General features: G+C 44.4%; 1 protein-coding gene across 1 annotated transcript in view; it reads left to right on the forward strand.

The window, feature by feature from the left end:
• NFATC2 (nuclear factor of activated T cells 2) overlaps positions 1 to 18,679 on the forward strand; it is a 94,800-nt gene that overhangs the window by 25,945 nt on the left and 50,176 nt on the right. The window contains exons 4-6 of the mRNA XM_034066996.1: positions 563 to 765; positions 2,799 to 2,971; positions 13,222 to 13,362. Of these exons, the coding sequence (XP_033922887.1) occupies positions 563 to 765; positions 2,799 to 2,971; positions 13,222 to 13,362 (517 nt within the window). The remainder of the gene's footprint in view (positions 1 to 562; positions 766 to 2,798; positions 2,972 to 13,221; positions 13,363 to 18,679) is intronic.

An 18,679-nucleotide genomic window follows, 5' to 3' on the forward strand; every position in this document is an offset into this window, starting at 1 on the left:
CCATTAGCTTTGACAAGGTCTGGAGAGGGTACATATGAGAGTACTATGAATATAAATGCAAGCCAGAGACTTCTGTCCTTACTGTGTTTCCTGCTGACAGGAAGCAGGAATCAGTGCCCAAGGCTGCAGGTGCAGGGAATCAACATGGCTTTGCAGTTTTATCCACCCCACAGAGAAAAATCCTTTGAACCTCATTTAGGAATCAGTCATTGCAAATTACACACATGTACTCAAAATGTGTCTTTTGAGGGGATTTATCAGTCTGTTTTGAAGACAACAAATTTCTGGTAATCAAGAGCTTGTCTGGTATTTTTTTGTCTTGATATATTTAGTATAATAACTATTAATTGCATGTTTTCCATTATCTCCCTTCCCTGTGTATTGTGGACTCCAACAAATACTTTTAAGAGGATGTCTGTCTCTGAGAGTAGGAGAGTCTGTACTACAGATAGCTTTATGTTTATCTCCATATCTGTATATATGTCTATAGATTATCTGGTTTCCTGACATGAAGGCATTGCAAGCCCTGTGTGTGATAATAGATTTTTTAATGTCTTGCCAGCTTCATGGTTACATGGAGAACAAACCCTTGGGCCTTCAGATCTTCATTGGGACAGCAGATGAACGGATACTTAAACCTCACGCTTTCTATCAAGTCCATCGCATAACGGGAAAAACCGTCACCACCACCAGCTATGAAAAAATCATTGGCAACACCAAAGTTTTAGAGATCCCATTGGAACCCAAAAACAACATGAAAGCAACGTAAGCACACTTCTTTTTATTAGCAGACTTGAGGAGGAGTAAATTGTCATTTGAAGTTCCTTCTCCTTGGAAGGAGTCACTTAAATGAATAATAATGCCTGCTCTGGAGGTACTACCCTTTTCAAAGCATTGGAATGATATACGAGTGTAAGACCCTTTTTAAGAGCACGTAAGCAGCAGTTACAAGCACCTAGGTAAAAGCTGCTTAAGAGTTACCAGTGATCAGCTGATGATGCAGGTATTTTTTCCTTTTAACACCAGTTGTCTGTATTGCAATCATGTGTCATCTTCAAAGTTAGAATGGGTTTGTAGGGCACCATGGAAAACAAATTCTGACCTAAAGTCCTTAACTGCAGGGACACAGTGAGTAGCAAGGAGCAGTAGGCAGTGGAGGAAAGGTGTACAATTCATTTTGGATTTGAATGAATAGAAAACATCCCTTCTGAACTCAGCCAAGTGCTCTGGCCATGAAATTGCAGTCTGCTGGTGTAATAGGTTAACAGAGAAGCAAGTACAGGCACATCTTTTCTGTATTACTCCCTCCAGTTTTATGGAGGCAGAGGGATGAGGCGGGCACCAGACTGAAACTTCAGGCTTGAACGTGTGCCAGGCAGCAAGAGAGTGATTGCTCTGCAGAGGGAAGAGCTGTATCTCCATCCTTCAGAGGATACTGACAAAATTGGCAGAGCAGCTATGTTTTTAAGCCCCCTGTTCCATCACAAAATGCGCATTCTTTCTTTATACATAATCTTTTTTTTTTGTCAGAAAATATACCTCATTCCTAACAAGTAACCCCGGAGTAATAAACCCCTGCACACATGCAATGGTGAGGAACAACGTGGGTGTAGGAAACAGCTTGGGGTTTATACCTTCCAAAATGTGATTTCAGTTCATATCAAAAGAAGAAAAATGGTCTGTCTTTAAAATTGATATCAGCATGGGTTGTCATTGCCTGTTAATAACAATGCTCACTGCATCCTCTTGAGGAGTGTTGCTGAGCTGAAGAGCATAGATTCTCTAAGTTTTAATTGCTATATTCTCTTAACATAAGCAAGTGTTTTTGCTGGGTTACACTGAACTCTTAAGAAGTTAACCTGCACTTACACCAACTTTAAGTTGTAATGCTGGTTCAAGCAATCCTAATCTCTTTATTGCTGCTCAGCCCCATTCTGCTCCCTGCACCCTCCCTTTCTGCAGGGACTTTGTGAATGAGAGCAGAGAACCATTTTTTGCTCTGCTGGGCTATTGCTTTGGCTGGGAACAACATTCCTGGGCTCTAGAGGATGACACAGTGACCTGGGCCAGGGCTGGAAAGCCCATCTTTAGTGGTAGCACGTACTTTGTCCCAGAGAAGGAGAGAGCAGTTTGGTTGCTGCTTTGGAGTTGAATTCAGTGCTTGCATTACAAACTGGGGGAAGATGTGCCTGGGTGGTACATACAATTAGCTGGTTCAACTGCTGTGATTCCCATGGAGCTGAACTAATTTGCCCACGTGCAGACAGTAGCTGCTGTGCAGTCTCTAGACACTGAGTTGCTTGGAGAGCTGGTGGTGGAGGCTTTCATGCTCTCTAGCTCACAGAGGGCTGCAGCACAGGCTCAGCTTATTGCCTGCCCCAGTGTGCACTTCTGGTTCTGATTCACTCTCCCTGTCCCAGTGTGCTGGGATGAGCTCTGCCATTTTCCCTCCTGCTTAGCACAGAAGAGAAACAAGACTTGAGGGTTTAATGTTTGGAGAGTGGCTTCTGCTGTCACCAGGGTAAAGGCCCTCAGCTGGGACATGCTTGGGACACACTGAGCCACCAGGCCTAGATCCCTTGGGAGGGGTCCAGCAGCATCCCTCACTCAGCATATGTCTGGAATTTCTTCCCCCGGAATTGCTGAAATGGCAGTATCTAGATCCTGAGTTGAGCAGTATTTTGAGCTACTCTTAACCCAGGGATCAAAGCAAACCAGCTTAATCCTCTTGACTGTCACCTATTTCTAAACTGTTTGAGAGCAGCAGTGTTAAGCTAAACAGCATGTGTGTTTGGCAGCATTGACTGCGCAGGGATTTTGAAGCTGAGGAATGCAGACATTGAGCTGCGCAAGGGAGAGACAGACATTGGCAGGAAGAACACCCGCGTCCGGCTTGTCTTCCGTGTGCACATCCCTGAGTCCAATGGCAGGATCATCTCTCTGCAAGCAGCATCAAACCCCATCGAATGCTGTAAGTATCTCCTGAGATTTGATCCTTCTCTGTCTTTGTAACAACAAATATCTTGTCCCTCTGCTTCAGGCTGATGCAGTGGAAAAAACCCAATGTGCTCAGATAGACTCAAAGTGCTCTGCTTTTCCTGCACACTGGTTCTGTGCCACCATTTGAGTGACCTGCAGCTCCTACCTATATGCACTTACTTTCCTGAAACATGCTTTGGTGGCAGGTGGCTCTTCATGGTGCTTAGAGTTTGTGAAGACAACAAGGGACTTTGGGGCTTTGCAGAGTTTGTGTTGTTGGCTAGGGGGTCTTTTCTGGGAGCAGGGAGCCAGTGTGAGTATGCATACAGGGGCATGTATGCATACAGGGGCATATATGCATTCCCCTTGTTTGTGTATGAGCATGCAAACTGTTTGCCTTCCTGGGAGGGGATTCATTTTGAATGGCGGCACAACCACAACTTGTTATCCGCAAGCTGGCAGGTGGTTGAGGGCTTTGAATTCAGACCTGGGCCAGATCCCAGCACTGTGGCCAGTCCTGCCTGCCAAAGCAGTGACCTTTGATGTGAGTTGTGGCAGGAATGCAACTGAAATGGAGAAACAGGTTTGATGTAGAGGCTCAAGAGAATCCTGATTATTGTTTTGTGTAGATGTTGGTGCTAAGGGGTGTACAGCTCAGGAGGCTGCAGCAGAAGCAGGGAAAGTCTGGGTTGTTCTGGTATTCCCCTGAGGGATAGAAGAAACCCTGAGGTTTGATTTGAGGGACAAATCCTATCACTGTGTAAGCTGAGAAACCTGCACCTCCCACTCATTTCAATGTACAGGATCCTGAGAAAGAGGCCTCTGATAAGGTGTGCCCTGTGTCACAGTCATTTCTGGAAGGGCTCTACCGGCTTTACGGGTTCATGTGCATCCTGTGATGCTTTTTGTTGGTAAATGGCAAATTTTCAGCGGTTTGGGGATTTCACAAATACACAATGAACAGTTTTCCTCTCCCTTTGCTAAATGACTCACCCCTTTAGCAGAACCTATCTTGCTGTAAGTCATGTGAAGAAAGTCATTGAAGAGTTTCTCATGTGTGAGTTCTATTTATTGAGATGCAAGCTTTACTTAAATAACTGCTTAGAATAAGAGAGGAGCCAATTTTGGATGGGAAATCGAGAGAAATTGTGGTTAGTGAATTACTGATGGCAGCTTTTTAAAAGTCAGTATAAATGAATAAAACAAGGCAAGGCTAAGGAGAGGATGATGGATATGTATGATCTTTTGGCAATGTTTATGAGAAGATACTATCAGACCATTTCAGCAGCTGAGTGAAATCTCTGGGCACTGTGATGGGGAAAGGAGTGGGAGTAGCCACCACCTTTCTCCATAGGAAACAGTTATGATCTTGTATGGGACCAGATGGCTTAAACAATAGTGGCCTCCACCCCAAACGTGTCCCTGCTGAAACAAAGGCCCATTTGCTAAAGGAAACACTTGGTAAACTGCAGCTTCTGTGGATGGGAAGGCAATTGTGGCAAAGGATCACCTGGTTTCTCCCTCAGTTTCTTTTCTGAGTGGAAACAGCCCATTCCTGCCTGAAATGAGGAGCTACTTGGGTGGGGAAACTCAAGGTGCAACTCAGACATACAGGAAAATAGCACAAGCCTAGAGCAGATGGGTGGATGGTCCCTGGCTCATGCAGGGAGCCCTGCAGATCACATCCCAAATATGAGTTAGCCAGGCATTTCTAAGACCCTTCCACAACTGTGCTTGATATTTGTGCCCTTCACCAAAGATTATTCAAGCAGAAATCTGGTCATGGTTTACAGAATAAGATCACATTTTTCTGAACTGTATGTGCACACCTCATTTGCTGTGCAATCACTGCTATTTGCAGGGGCTTGGTTAAGATGTCCAGGCATTTATTCTGAGACCTGTTTGCTTTGATGAGTCTCAGGGGCATAAAAAAGAGCCAAGTATGGAGATACCAGGATAAGTGGCTTGGTTTTCTGTTTATTATAATTAAAATATGAAAATGTTGGTTGCACACAGGACAGCAAAGCTTCTACAAGAAAAGTGTTTGTTCCCCAGGTTAAAAAAAGCAGTTTTATTTGTGTGGTACTGGATATAGTGGCAGTTTGGAGAGATAAGGACTGTTCGTTTCTGAGCTCATGAAAGCAGAGTATAAAGTGATCTGGAGTAATAAGCTGCTTCCATTTAGTGTGTATGTTGCATATTTAGCCACATTTTTGCATTTCAGTATGACTTCCTGATCTCAGCCCAGTTCTGGGAAGTTGGTTAAAAACATCAGTTGGTTCAGCCAGCATTAGTAATGCAGGCTAAGTCACCCTAGAGATGATAATCTCAGTTTCTTCCAGACAATCCGCACATGTTGCGAAGCTCAGATTCAGGTAAGCTCAGGTGCTCTGCCAAGAAGGGGCTTTCTCCTTGTGTCCCACTTCCCGCCTTTGTGTGCTGCTGGGATTCTCCTTTTTTGCCTTTGTTTGCTTTTCCTTTTGGCCACCTGGGAATCCCTTATCCTCAGGGACTCTCCCTAAGATCTATCCTGTCTGGTAGTTGTTAATAATATCCCGCTGGGAAAGCCCTAGTAAGTAGCAGATTTAAGATAACTGGCCTTTTCCCTACCAGTGGGGTTCCCCTGAGAGCACTGTTGCTACCAACAGAATATCTGAGCACTCTCCTCAGCAGAAGCTGATCCTGGCTAAAAACTCCCACTGGTGTCAGCAGATCATTAGCTGCAATGAAGCAAGAACTGTGAAGTATCTGCTTTTCACAGGGCGATTTGGTTCCACCTCATCTGTGTCACATTCAGCACTTGACAGGTTTTAGGAGGGGATTTCACAGGTTCAAAGCATCATCCGGAGCCAGTTCCTCCCCAGGCAGCTGTGTGGGAGGACCAAGGAGGTGATATGTTGTTAAACGATCAGTTATGCCTTAAAACGGACCTCATATCCAGACAAGCCTGCACATTCAGCAGCTCGCAGCTTTTTTCTCCTGTTGCCTGTTGATTCCTTCCGAAGCCACTGAGGAGGCAAAGGCATTTGAAAGCCCTCTGATAATTGTAGCAACAGGTCGTCTATTAGTTAGGGACAAAAAGCCATGGTCTTGTAGGTGTGGTGCAGGAAAGGTGAGAAGAAACCCTTCTCCTGGGTGTTGCTCCATGCTGAAACAGCAGCAAGCCCCATAGGCACTGTGTGAGATGTCCCTGGGATCCAGAGCTGACGGATCTGTGCAGCAGCGTGTTGCTTGGCCCAGCTCCTCTGCACACCTTGGTGCTGTTACTCAACAGTGCAGTGGTGAAGGGCTGGGCTTTAGGCATAAGCCAGCTTGTATAGATGAGCTCTTGCTGGGCCAAGCAGGGCTATCACAGGGCGGCTATCACAGAAGGTGTTGAAATCGCATGTGTTCAAATACCTTCAAACACAGCCCTAATAACAACAAGCCACTTGGCAAATCTCCCAAGGAGGGGTTTGCTGTTTGCAGACCTGATCATTGCTTTCAAACCATTAAGGAAATTTCTGTAACTATGAATTTGCTCTGATTTGCTCTATGACCTGAAACTCGTGATTCTCTGGAGTTTCTGTTTCTGCAGAGGAGGAGAGTGTTTCTACTCCTCAGCTGAAGCACTCACGGAGCAGAGAAGGAGCAGTATTGAAGGGAGTTCAGAGTAGCCGCATAAGCACCAGGAAGGTAGCTTGGTTTACTCCATGCTCTCAGCCACCAAAAACTGCTTTATGTGAGTGTCTGTGAGATGTGGGTGTAAGGCTTAGGAGTTGTCATCCACACTGTGATGGTTTTTATTCTAATGGATCCTGGTTAACTCTTCCCTTGTTTTGTGTAAGCTATGTTTGCTGATACTAAGCTCTGCTCATAAATCCCTTAAAATGCAAACAGTTGCACTTGGCATGAGAGAAGGAGTCTAAAATCTTGTTCTTATAATAGAATCCCAAGGTGGTAAAAAAACAAAACAAACAAACCTCATTGCTAAAGAACTGTGTGTCCATCTGAGGAATTTAAATAGTTTCTATTATTGACCATATTTTGTTCCACTAAATTGGGTCAAATATCTTATTTCCCTTTAATCAATTTCCCTGGAAGTTTCCTTTATTTTTCTCTCCTTCTAGTAGATTTTCCCATAATATTAGACAATCTGACCCTATGATATGTGACACATTAATAACTACAGAGGAAAGAGCTAGTCATGTAGAAGAATGTTGTCTTGGCAAACCAGCGAGTGCTTTTCCTTGGCTGGGAGTTGTGCTGGTTGGAATACAATGGCAGGAGAGAAGGAGCCCTAGTTTATTGAGACCAAAAAATAGAAACAAATGGTCTCTTTGCACTTGTGAGAGATCCATTTGCAAGTTTAATCATAACCACGATTATTATGTGAGTAGAATGGTTTCCAGCTGAATTAAAGGAATTTCTTTTGCCTCTTTCATTTCAACTGCCAGACAGTCATACAGTTTGCCCTAAATACAGCTGACACAAAACCCGGTGCTTTTCCTAAAGTGAAAATATTCTCTCTTACAGCACAGATTTTGAAAGCTAATTCTGACAACATGTGCCACTTTTAATGTACACCCAAAAGGTTTCAGTCTGGAAGGTCTGAGTCAGACAGAAGGAAAATGCCTGCCTTTTCTGCAGGCTGCAAGCCTCGCTACGAGGATGAGCTCCTGTTTACTTCTTGTCTTTGCAGTACCACAGTTGGTAAAAGCAAGCACCCCAGCGTAATACGCAGAGCATGGATTTCTGAGCATAACTGAAGCTCATCAGATCTCCTCTGCAAGGGATTAAGGGGAAATGCTGTGCGTACCCGCAGAGATGATTGACAGAGAAGTGAACCGAGGCCATGGTTTTCCTGTCATTAATCACATGCTGGTTTGTTGAGCTGGCTGCAGTTCATAGAAAGTATCACAGTTATCTGACACTGCTGCCATCAATGGTTGTCACTCGTCCTTTGCAAGGACATCCTAAATTATGTGCAGAGAGAGAGAGATGGAGAAAAGCCCTGTATTTTTTGTGCTTTTTTTCTTGGATGGCTCTATGCAAACTGCTGAATAAGTCTTGCTGGCAACAAATTAGGAATTGTTGTCATTCATCCTGGGTTCTTCTTTTCATAGCATTTAGATTTTCAAGGTTCCCCATCTAATCACAAGGGTTGGAAATTTGCTTTATTTACTTGATTCTCACCTAAGCATTCCACTGCCCCATATGCCTACCAGGAGGTATATCATTCCATCCCTTTGATTAGAAGATTGCTGTCCTCCAGGGTGCATTACTGATGTCTATCTGCCTGCTGGAGATGTCTTCTCTCCTTGGTCCTCCCCTGGCTTTCATACTGCAGCTCCCCAGCCTTTGCCTCTCCTCCCACAAGAGAGCTTGGGGTGCTTCTGCATGTGATGAATAGGATCAAAGTCTCTCAGGACATTAATGTGTTGGATAAGCATTGGGCACAGGAGTTCTGCTCCTATCCATGCTACTCCAGGAAGGCAGGTTGTGGTAATTAAACACAGTGTGACAGGAGGAATGAAATATTTACTTTGGCTCATTCAGGTTTGCACTGAGGTGGAAGAATTAATCCCACTACAAATTACACCTCTGCTACTGCTTTTAGGGTTTGGGGGGGGGATGGTGTTAGCAGTAGACATCCAGCTCTATCTGCTCTTCCCAGATCCAACAGAAATCAGTGGCTGGAGCCAAGAGCCTTTGGGGGTTTGGAAAGACAAGTCAGGAGTGGTGAGTCACGGCTTGAGGGCTTCCAGCAAGCTGGGATGAGCTGGGGCTGCCCTGGGCACTGTAAGGGCAGGCAGGGGATCCAAAGAGGGACCTGGGCATGTGGCCTGGGGAGACCACTGCAGTGGGGTGTAAGACTGCACCTCTTTTAGGTAGCTACATTTTTGGGTTTACTTGGCTTGTGATGATAGTTTGAGGTAATGAGAGGTGATGCTAGCTTTGATCCCACCGAGCTGCAGGTGAGCCTCAATCCTCCTTGTGCTTGCCCAGGGTAAGTTCTCTCCTGAACTCTGGTCAGCTATGGGCATAACAGGTAAACCTAAACTCTGGATTCAGTGTTGCAGCTGTCAGAAAGACTGTGTGGAGCATATTTTGTTCTAGCAGCTATTCTTTGGCTTCTGTTTACACAGACATTTGCATGGAGGCTTTAAGCCACTCTGCAAAAGGTGGTACTGAGATAGTGCACTGATAGATGGAGGCTGTAGAGTATCTCTGCTCTGGTCAGACAATGCAGAGTTCACAAGCCTGTTCCTCCCAAGAGGAAGATCACATTAGTGGTTTTGCTTTGCCTGCATTACCCGATCCATCGTTCTTATTGCACATGTGGGGAGAGAGATTGCCGAGATGGTTCCTCTCTGGAGGCTGTTAAGAGACATTTAGCTTCAGCTAAGACTCCTCATAAAACGAGTCAGCTTTTGGGCAAGACAAGGCAGTGCCTGGAAGCCCTCCAAGCCGGTAAATAGAAACACACTGCTCAGGCAGGGCTAGAACTGTTCGTCCCAGGAGACGTGTGCAGGAGGAGCGTTGATAGGGAGAGCTGGGCAGCATGGGGGCAAAGGGGCTCTCAGGTGGAGCTGGGATTACTTAAGGAGTATATTAGGGAATACAACTGAGGTTGTCACTTGGAACCTCATAGCAGCAATGGATAACACTTTCCTGGGGGAGATGTGGAGCTGCAACAGGCTTATCCAGGTAATCAGTTGTTTCAAGATATCCCTTCTTTTCCCTAGAAGCCAAATAGTCTCTCTGCTGAAAAAGAAGCAGTTATGGATGCTTCAGGCAGGTGGGAAGCAAGAAACGCCTTCACCCTGCTGTGGCACACTTCCTTACAGTCAGCCTATAGGTTTGTGTGTCCCATATGAAGAGTTCAGCTTGCTGATCCAGAGGTTTAGGCCATCTTAACTTTTCTCCCACATGCTGACATTGGGAAAGGGGACAAAGGCTTAACTTTTGAGTTAAGGTGAGCCTGGGTGGGCTGTGGGCAGTGGCTGGGTGATGTGGGCAGGGGCAGCAGGGCAAGGGGCTGCTTCCATCCTGGGTTGAGGGTCGCTGGAGGTGCTCTGAGACAGCAGCTCCCTTATTTCTCTTGTGTCGCTGTATGCATTGTATTTCTTGGCACCATGTATCCATGACATCTTGATTTGCAGACAGTCAAAAAAAAATAGAAGAATAATGTCCCCTGTTAATAGGTCGACACACTGCTTCAGGCCAAGTGTGAGTATTTCTATACTATTTGCTTTGCTGCCTTATGTCAGTAACTGTTGCCATTGAAAGTAAACACCCCAACTGGTTAAATCAACAGGGTTTTGTTTATTCAATGCTCATAAACTCCAGTAGCTGTAGGTCACTTTATGAAGTGCCAACCCCTGGGGGAAGAGAAGGAGTAGTGTGAAATTACTGCATGCAGTCCACCCATCATGAGCCTTAGAGGAAGGGGATTTATTGGCAATTAATATTTCTTGCAGAGGGCAAAAAAAGTAATCCTATTGAGGCAACTCCATGTTGAACCTTGAGCCTCCTTACTGGTAGAAATGGGGTGAAACCTTCTTATAGGCCTGGGTAAATAAAAAAATATCTTGGAAAATGAAAAGTGGGGTTTTTTTTGAGGAAAGAGTTTGCAAACTGCCTAGTGGGAGAAGATTGCAGGTAAAATGGGCAAAGAAAACCTGGCGCTCAGTAGGTACCTGAGTTCTCCCACCTTTCCCTTTAGCATGATATCTGCATTGACAAACTCAACTGGAGTACTTCCAAATGGCATTATTCCACAGCACATATAAAGCACACGTGGGCTTTTGACAACCACAAGCACAACCAAATTTCTGTCAGGGCAGAAGCAGTTTTGGAGATGCCCATAGCCTGCTTGTGCTGTAGCCAAGCTGCTGGCCATGGGGCTGGGGAAGCCTGGAACTGCACCAGGGAACCTACAGAACACTTCTGCCCATCGCAGGCTTCCAGACAGAACTGCTGAGGCTGCCCCAGCTTGGTTGAGGGGCACAGAAGGGTATTTGGCATTTCCTAAGAGCCGGGATGCATGTTCCCAGTGAACCGGCTGTCCTCCCGGCTCCCTGGTAGGTCGCAGCATACACAAACACTGTGCTCTATGGAAGTTGGACAGAGGCTTGGTCTTCAGCAGTCATTTCCAACTTGCTGAGATCCAAAAGTAATTAAGATGAGTCAGACGGTTATTTCCAGGCTAAAATTTGTCCTTCCTCATCCTGAAGAAGCCTTGAGAACCACTGATCTGTGGGATGTTAGCACAAAGCTCTCTATTAAGACACTGAAATCTGAAGGAGACATAAATTAACCTGGAATTTTGATGATTTGGGATGCTTTGGAAGTGAAGTTTGGAGACTGAGTAGGAATAAACAGTGCCCGGGGCAAAGCTTAAATACATTTTCTCTTCACTATTGTAGACATGATTTTGATTATTGCTATTTACTCTTAAACTTTTGAGGTTACAGATCTCTCTTTGATAAATCCAATTATGAACTCATCAAAGATTTGAGGATTTAGGGAAATGAATTAATCAGAGTCCATGTGAAAGAAGTTAGCAGCTTCTGTGGAAATAATTTGAATATATATTCTTAATTGTCAGTATCTTAGCCCAGCTGCTGTTATGTATTTGAAGGAGACAATGAGTCATAAGGTTGTCTTCAACAGATTTTTAAAACTGCCTCTCAATATTTTTAACAAGAGCAATTTTTCTGCGTCATGAGTGGCAGAAGGAGTTCAGCTGAGCTTGCCCATGCTCAAAGAGTTGCTCCCCACTTCTACAGACACCTGTCTGACAGCTTTAGTGCTTGTGTTTTCCTACCATATATGCTCGCATTTTCTTCATATGGTGAGATAATTTGTACAGCTCTCACTGTGGCCAAGACCTGTTGGGTTTTTGGCCTTCTGAAGGTTGCACAGCAGTAAAACGGTGCAGGTCACAGAAAGCACAGCCTTGTCTGTGTGTGAGTGGAGGGCTAACATATAGGATAACATTTAATTCTTTTTGGCTCAGCCGCCAACGGTGCTCAGCGAAGGGGAAGACACAAGTGCTCAGGGTTTCTCTTGGGAGCAGGCTCTTTGTTAGAGAAAGTTAAAATGCAGCCAAGGCAGCTGTTAAATAGATGAGCGGCATCCTCCAGAGGCTTTTCCAGTTGGGGTGGATGAATCTGGAGGAGTTTGAGTGCAGGTCATGAACTCGCAGCTCACCAGACCCAAACTGCTGCCCACCTGGTCTTGTCACAGGGAAGCTCATGATATCTTCCAGCTGTCTGCATTGCAGGGAGCAATTCTTGCATCTTCACTTTTGTCTTCTCCTGCCGCTTCTTAGCAAACAGTTGGAAATGGGCTTACAGGGATGGTGAACAGGACTCTCTGAAGCTTTTCTGGCTGTGCAAATGGCTGTTTTAATGGGATGAGAGAGTGGACAGATGGTGCTGTCCTGGTTTTCTGGTTAAGTAAAATAACTTGGTGAAATCACAGTTCAAATTTGTAGCCAAGAACAGTAAAGACCTTAGAAAGCCTTGATCACATACATGCCTATGTGGCTTCCACCCTACCTTTTCTTTCTTTGCCTTTTATAATCATAGTCAGTCTGCAGCACAGGCCCTGCTCCCCAGATGTTCAGGCCTCTGCATAACATGCTTGAAAAAGCCCTGGCTGCAGCAGTCCTGATGTGACCCCTTCTGCTTGTAAATACAGCTTTGTGATTGCCCCTCTTGTTGTGTGCACAAGGCTCGATGCCTGCACATGGAGACAGTGATTTTGTTGGCAAACATGCTGTTCCAGGCCGAGGGTAGTCCCTGTTCTGTAGGAGGCAGTGGACTTTTGTAGAAAAGGTTTATTTTTACTTTTTTCTGAAGGAATTCAGTGTTATTCAGTGGAATCCTCTCTGCAGGTGGAATTTTTGGGCTCCAGGGCTGTAGTGTGCCTGCACTTGAAAATTTGGCCATTTATTTGGAAACAGACATGGGCAAGTTCCAGCTCATTCATCCAAGCTGTCCTTTCCCAAGGACAAGGAGTAAGGCCAGAACAGCTGAAACGCTGCAGCCAGCTCCTGAATGTTTCCAAATAAAATGCCTTGAGTAAGTTTATTTTTCCCTCTCAAACCTAAATTTAGCATCCTGGAGAAGCTGCTTTGGCAGTCAGTGGATGGTAACGATGACAAGATCAATCTGTGGATAGTTCTGGGAAGATTTGGAAAGTCCTGGTAAAACAAAGTTGGTTTCATTCATGTCTGCAATTTGTCCACAGCCCAAAGGTCTGCTCATGAACTTCCAATGGTTGAAAGACAAGATATTGATAGCTGCCTCGTTTATGGAGGACAACAGATGATCCTGACTGGACAGAATTTCACAGCAGAGTCCAAGGTGGTGTTCACAGAAAAAACATCAGGTAAGGCAGGGTTTTTTCCCAACTTTCCTTAGTAGGATAAGGAAAATCTGTAGTGCTGAAGCATCCCATGGTCTTATCCTAAGGTTTGTGCTCATGAGTAACTCTACTTAAGTGAGTAATCCCATTCGGGTTTGTGTAAGTAAACCAAATTGCTTGACCTAACCATGTGAGTAAACTTAGACCTGGGAGCAAGTATCTGTATTATTGGTTCACAAGAATACAGACACTGGGAATCAGCAGGAACAGGATATATTATCAAAGAAATTAAATGACCATTGCATATTTCTCTGTGCTTGTTCAGTCTCATGTTGAGTGAATGCTACTGCAGAAATCATAACTGGTGTTAATATTTTTTATTGCTGTGAACACCAGGCAAAGATTGTGTTTTCTTCCATTTAGATGTCTGTGGTGAAAAATATACATAATGTGTATTTTTATATCAAAGTGAAATTATTTTTGTACACATACTGAAATACAAGAACACATCACTTCGTCTTCCATGGTATTTTCAGGTATTTTTATAGAGGCTCAGACTGTAGCAAAACAAATCAAATTCAATTCAAAGAGAAAGGCCAAAGGCTTCCTGTTACAGCCTAGTGCTGCTTTTTTTCCCAGTAGAGCTGCTTCTTCTAAAACATGTTTTGCCAAAGTTTTCAGGTAACCTTGCAAGCTCTTGAGTAATCATAAAGGGGAAATGAGTGGCAGACTGTAGATTCTCTCTCTTTTTCCCTTTCGTATGAGTCTGCTTACTTGCTTGACTTACAGAGAGCCAGTACATGATGGTTCCAAGCCCTGACTGGTCTTGGATGAATGTAAATAAATAATAGGAATAAAGAATGGTTACCAGGAGTTATTTAAGTTGCCTAGCATCACCTTTACTGCCTTTCCTGAGCTCTCTATGTTGTGTTTCCATAATGGCATGCTGTAATAAACATTACTTGATCTCTAACTAAAAGAGTAACTGACCCCAGAAAAAATACTTAGCATGATCCAATGGTTAAGGTGGGCAGCAGAAATCCAGGTTCTCTTGTTTACAGGAGGAACAAACAAATCCATTCTGCTGAAGTTATCTGTTTTTTCAGAGGTGAATTGTTTGTAATATCATATGCATGCAGACATTTCATTTCAGCTCACTAAGCAGTATGTGTATTTTATTGGATTTTCTAAGGCTTTTGCTAAAGGACATTATTTCTTTGTAAATGGTCTGGTCTTGTTTAACTTACCCTTCATTAGGCTTGATTTTTGTATTCTAAATACTGTGCTCTGCAAGGATAATAACAATATCCAGGGATCCAAAAAGCACTTTGCAAATATGAAGTGCTGGGCTCTGCCATCCTGTTGATTCCAGTGAGACAAAGGACTCTGCAGTACAAAAAGCATCAGCCTGTTTTATGTAGATGTTGTGTTCCTTTTGTGCTGTTAAAAAAACATGTTGCTCCTAAGTTTTTTTTGTCAGTAAACTGAGGTAGAGGCAGCTTCAGTTACAGATCTCATGACTTGCAAGGGATTAAAACAATTGCATTGCCCAAGTGAACAGCAGGTGTATGATTTATAGGGTAATGCCTTTGGCAAAAAGTAAGAATTGATCCAAAAATTAACATATGTGGACATTAGCTGCTGACATGGGGTGGGGCAGGAGGAAGCAAGCTGTTGGTCCCGGTTTCTTCCCACACTACCAGCAAACCATGCTATTTTACAGCAAGAATGAAAGGCTCTGGGCCTCTGAATAGTGGAGGTTCAGATGAGCCTGTGCAGTTAGAGCAATTTTCTTGGCACCCTGTATTTCCTTTTAGGCCCGTGTATTAATTTCTTCCTGCTGTGCTGCCACTGTTCCGTCGATGTCAGTGAATTGTGAAGGTGCATGGGAACATGCTTGGCAGCCCGTGACAGTACCTGTCCCAAGAATGTTTTGCAGTAACTAAAGGAGATGATACACTAAAAGGAGGTAGCTTTTAATGCCATTTCGAGGAAACATCCAAAACGCCCTGCCCCTATTTCCATATAAGAGCAGAGAAGGCTCTGGCTGGAATAGATGTTAGAAAGTAAAAAGAACAACAATATTTTCCGCACTAAATCTAAAGCTTTTCTTCACTGCTGGGGAAACTACATTTTTGTTGTTCTTTTTTTACCTCCTGGTAGTGGAGAGCCATGACTTATCCCAGCGGCAGTGCCCAGTCTGGAGCAGGGATTTGCATGCTGGTGTTCCATATCCAGCTTCCCCACCACCCTTCGGTCTCTGCAGGAGGTCTCAGTCTGCTGGACTTCGAATAAATGGCTGGCAGAGAGGGAATTTACAACATGGGAGGCCCAGAGTCAAATCTTTGCTCTGAATCAGAACTCTGTGTAGTTTGCAGTGGGTTATCTGGGGACTCTGCTGAAGGCAAGCTAATCCTGTGTGTATACATGCACTATGTTATGCTGCAGCGATACCTCTTACAGGTACACTCTGAGGGGCTTTTAAGTGAAGATTGCTTTCTTTAATGGGTATATCTTACGGTGAGGAAGGTTAAGAAGCTGATCTGGATATGCAAATTGTGCAGGGGCTGATCAGACTCTGGCTGCAGCAGATTGAGAAATAAGCCTTTGTACTTGGGTTGTCCAAGGTTAATGAGAGTCCCAGGCTTGCGTGAAAAATAAGATCTTATGCACCTGCAACTTTCAGGTTCCCTCACTGTACATTGCAGGCCATTTTAATTATCACTACCAAGGCTATGCTTCATTGTCATTGCATGAGGCTGCATGAACATGGAACCAAAGGGACCATTTCATCAGCCCGATTTTACAATGAGAAATGTCACTGGGTGGAAGGAGGAGGTGGATCCTGCTCTCGCCTCGGGGAGCTTGCTCGCTGCAGATCCAGGCTGCACAGCACCTTGCAGAAAGCACTGATAAGCTGCTCAAAAGCAAAGCAAGCCACAGTAAACATCCCGGTGGGTGGATAGTGCCTTGCTAGTGTGACCCTGCCATTGTTGTGGCCTCTTCCAGAGTGTGACACGGCCCCAGGGAGCCTGTGTAACAACCGCATCTTTGCCAGGGCAGGAAGATGCCCCAAGCTTGCATGGTTTTCTTTGAGTTTCATTTTAAGAGCCCACAACCTTTGTCTGTGCTAGCAAGTGGTACTTGATTTCTCACTTCTGACACCAGTTTTAGCTCTACTGGTAACAACAAGGGTGAGAGCTTGATAACCATCTAATAGCTTTTGGTATGCTGTACTCCACAGAGCTCCTTGACTTCTTTGTCAAGTGAGAGAAGCAAGACTCTTTTCCCCAGAAAACCTTTGTGCAGGTATCTTTGTGCGGTGAGATACTCTCCTGTTAATTGTTTCACAGGCACCAGAACCTGGGTGCACCTTGAACCCAGGGTCTGGATCAGTGTCTGCAATGGAGCAGGGGCTGTGGTGGCAGCAGTCAGCAAAACGGAGGAAACTGCTGTTGGGCCTCACAATTGTAAATTAAGTTTTATCCCTCAGGCAGATGCTCAAGACTTGTTTCAGTTTCCTGTGGCTCTTGTAGGCAATTCTTCACTCACTGCTGGCAACATGGAGAAATGTAGAGCTGTTCACATGTGACCAAAATACAACATGCTTCTATAGATAGGTGTATTTTCCCCTAGAAATACCTGGAAAACAAATATTCCCCAAATTGTCCTGGGATGTCATTATGAAAATAGTCTTGTTTTACATGTACTACAAATTATTGCAATGAGCTCGCCAATGAGCTCGTCTGAAAAAGTCTCTCATTTTAGGCTTGTGACAGGAAATGGCAGCAGGAAGCGAACTGAAGGGGCTGGAGCTCAGTGCTCAGTTGTGAGCAAGGGGATAAAGTACTTGCGTGCGAAATGCTGACATGTAAATAGGCTTAATTTTCTCAATGATAAAGTTTACCAACATGCAAGCATTATAGTTTTGAGTTCTCTTTAAGGTTATCTCTTCCTGCTGAATGATTGTAACTTGTAGCTGCTGTAAGCCAGGAGAACTCGTGAATTCAGTACAGTCAGTCCAGCACACAGAGCAGAGTTTGGCTGGAGCAGTTTTAAGATCTGAATTCAGAAACACGTAAGCGAGCCCAGCTAAATAGAAATAGGTCAGAGGAAGCAACTAGATTGGATTGTACAAACAGAAAATATTGAAGTGCATGTATTCTTTTAATCTGGATGAGAGAGATTGAAAAGTAGTCTTACACCTATTGAGGATTTGGAATACATTAAAGGTCAAGGGTGTTAATGTTTGGTTGGGGCCCAGATCTTATAGTATAGTTAAAAAAAGGTTTGGAATTCCCCCTTTTGTTTTAATTGACATGTAATAATTTGCAAGTCAGCTGTTGGTGGTTGCATTGTGTTTACTCCCATTTGTGTACTGGTTACTGCTGCTGTGCTGTAAGTGATAGAGGAGTCTCATGTTTCTCTGGGAGAAAAGTGCAACTGGACTGTGCTTTCCTCTGCCAAACTCTTATGGTGGCCACATGAACATCATGAATCATCGCTAGGACAATGTGGGTGGTGGGAGAAAAAACCCAAACAGAAAGCGTACATCTTTGGAGAAGATCCACCATAAATCTTTCAATTCAGCCTTACTGAATCATCTGAATTCATCTCCTTATTGAGGAGATGGTGCTCTCTGTGCCCTTTGAACTGATGCAGCTGTCAAGGCCTCTAAAGAATGGAAACTCAAAGTCTGTTTGACAGAAATAAATCTTATCGGGTCTAGATTCAAGCAATGGACTTGTAGTTTCTTTTTCCTGTGAGTTTCTGCATGTCTGTCACCTTGGTGGTCTTCTTGTGATAATGGTTTCCTAGGGTGCTGATAGCTAGGGCAAGTGAGCTTGGACATGCTTGGGTGTCTACTGGTTTCAGGAGAGCCCATCACAGGGCAAGATCAGGACCATTGTGTTCAGTGTCTTGGTAATGAGTTGAGCTTTTCATCTGCATGGTGCCGAAAATGCCATGTCTAAATGAGGCACTTGCCTCCCTGCCCTAGAAATGAGCCATAAAGCCTGTGCTAGGATACCACAAGCAGAAGCCTTTCCTCTTCCCTCCCTCTCATTTCATTTTATACCTCTTCTTGCTCCATCCTATACCCCCTTTGGAATACATGGCAGCTTTAGTAACATATCTGAAATATGATTTATGGAGTTTGTTGCTCCAGGTTGGGCAGTAGCATTCATTCTTCATGCACAGCAGGAGCAGTATCGTGCTGCTTGAGGTGTGCATCAGGTGTCCAGCCTTTGCCCATCCTCTTTGAAGCTGGGGACTCTGCTTCTTTTTATGTATTGCTGTCTGCTGGGAATTGCTGTAGGAGATGGACTGTTACTGCATATCC

This window comes from Melopsittacus undulatus, chromosome 10 (genome assembly GCF_012275295.1).
Source record: "Melopsittacus undulatus isolate bMelUnd1 chromosome 10, bMelUnd1.mat.Z, whole genome shotgun sequence".
In the NCBI taxonomy this organism is placed as follows: domain Eukaryota; kingdom Metazoa; phylum Chordata; class Aves; order Psittaciformes; family Psittaculidae; genus Melopsittacus; species Melopsittacus undulatus.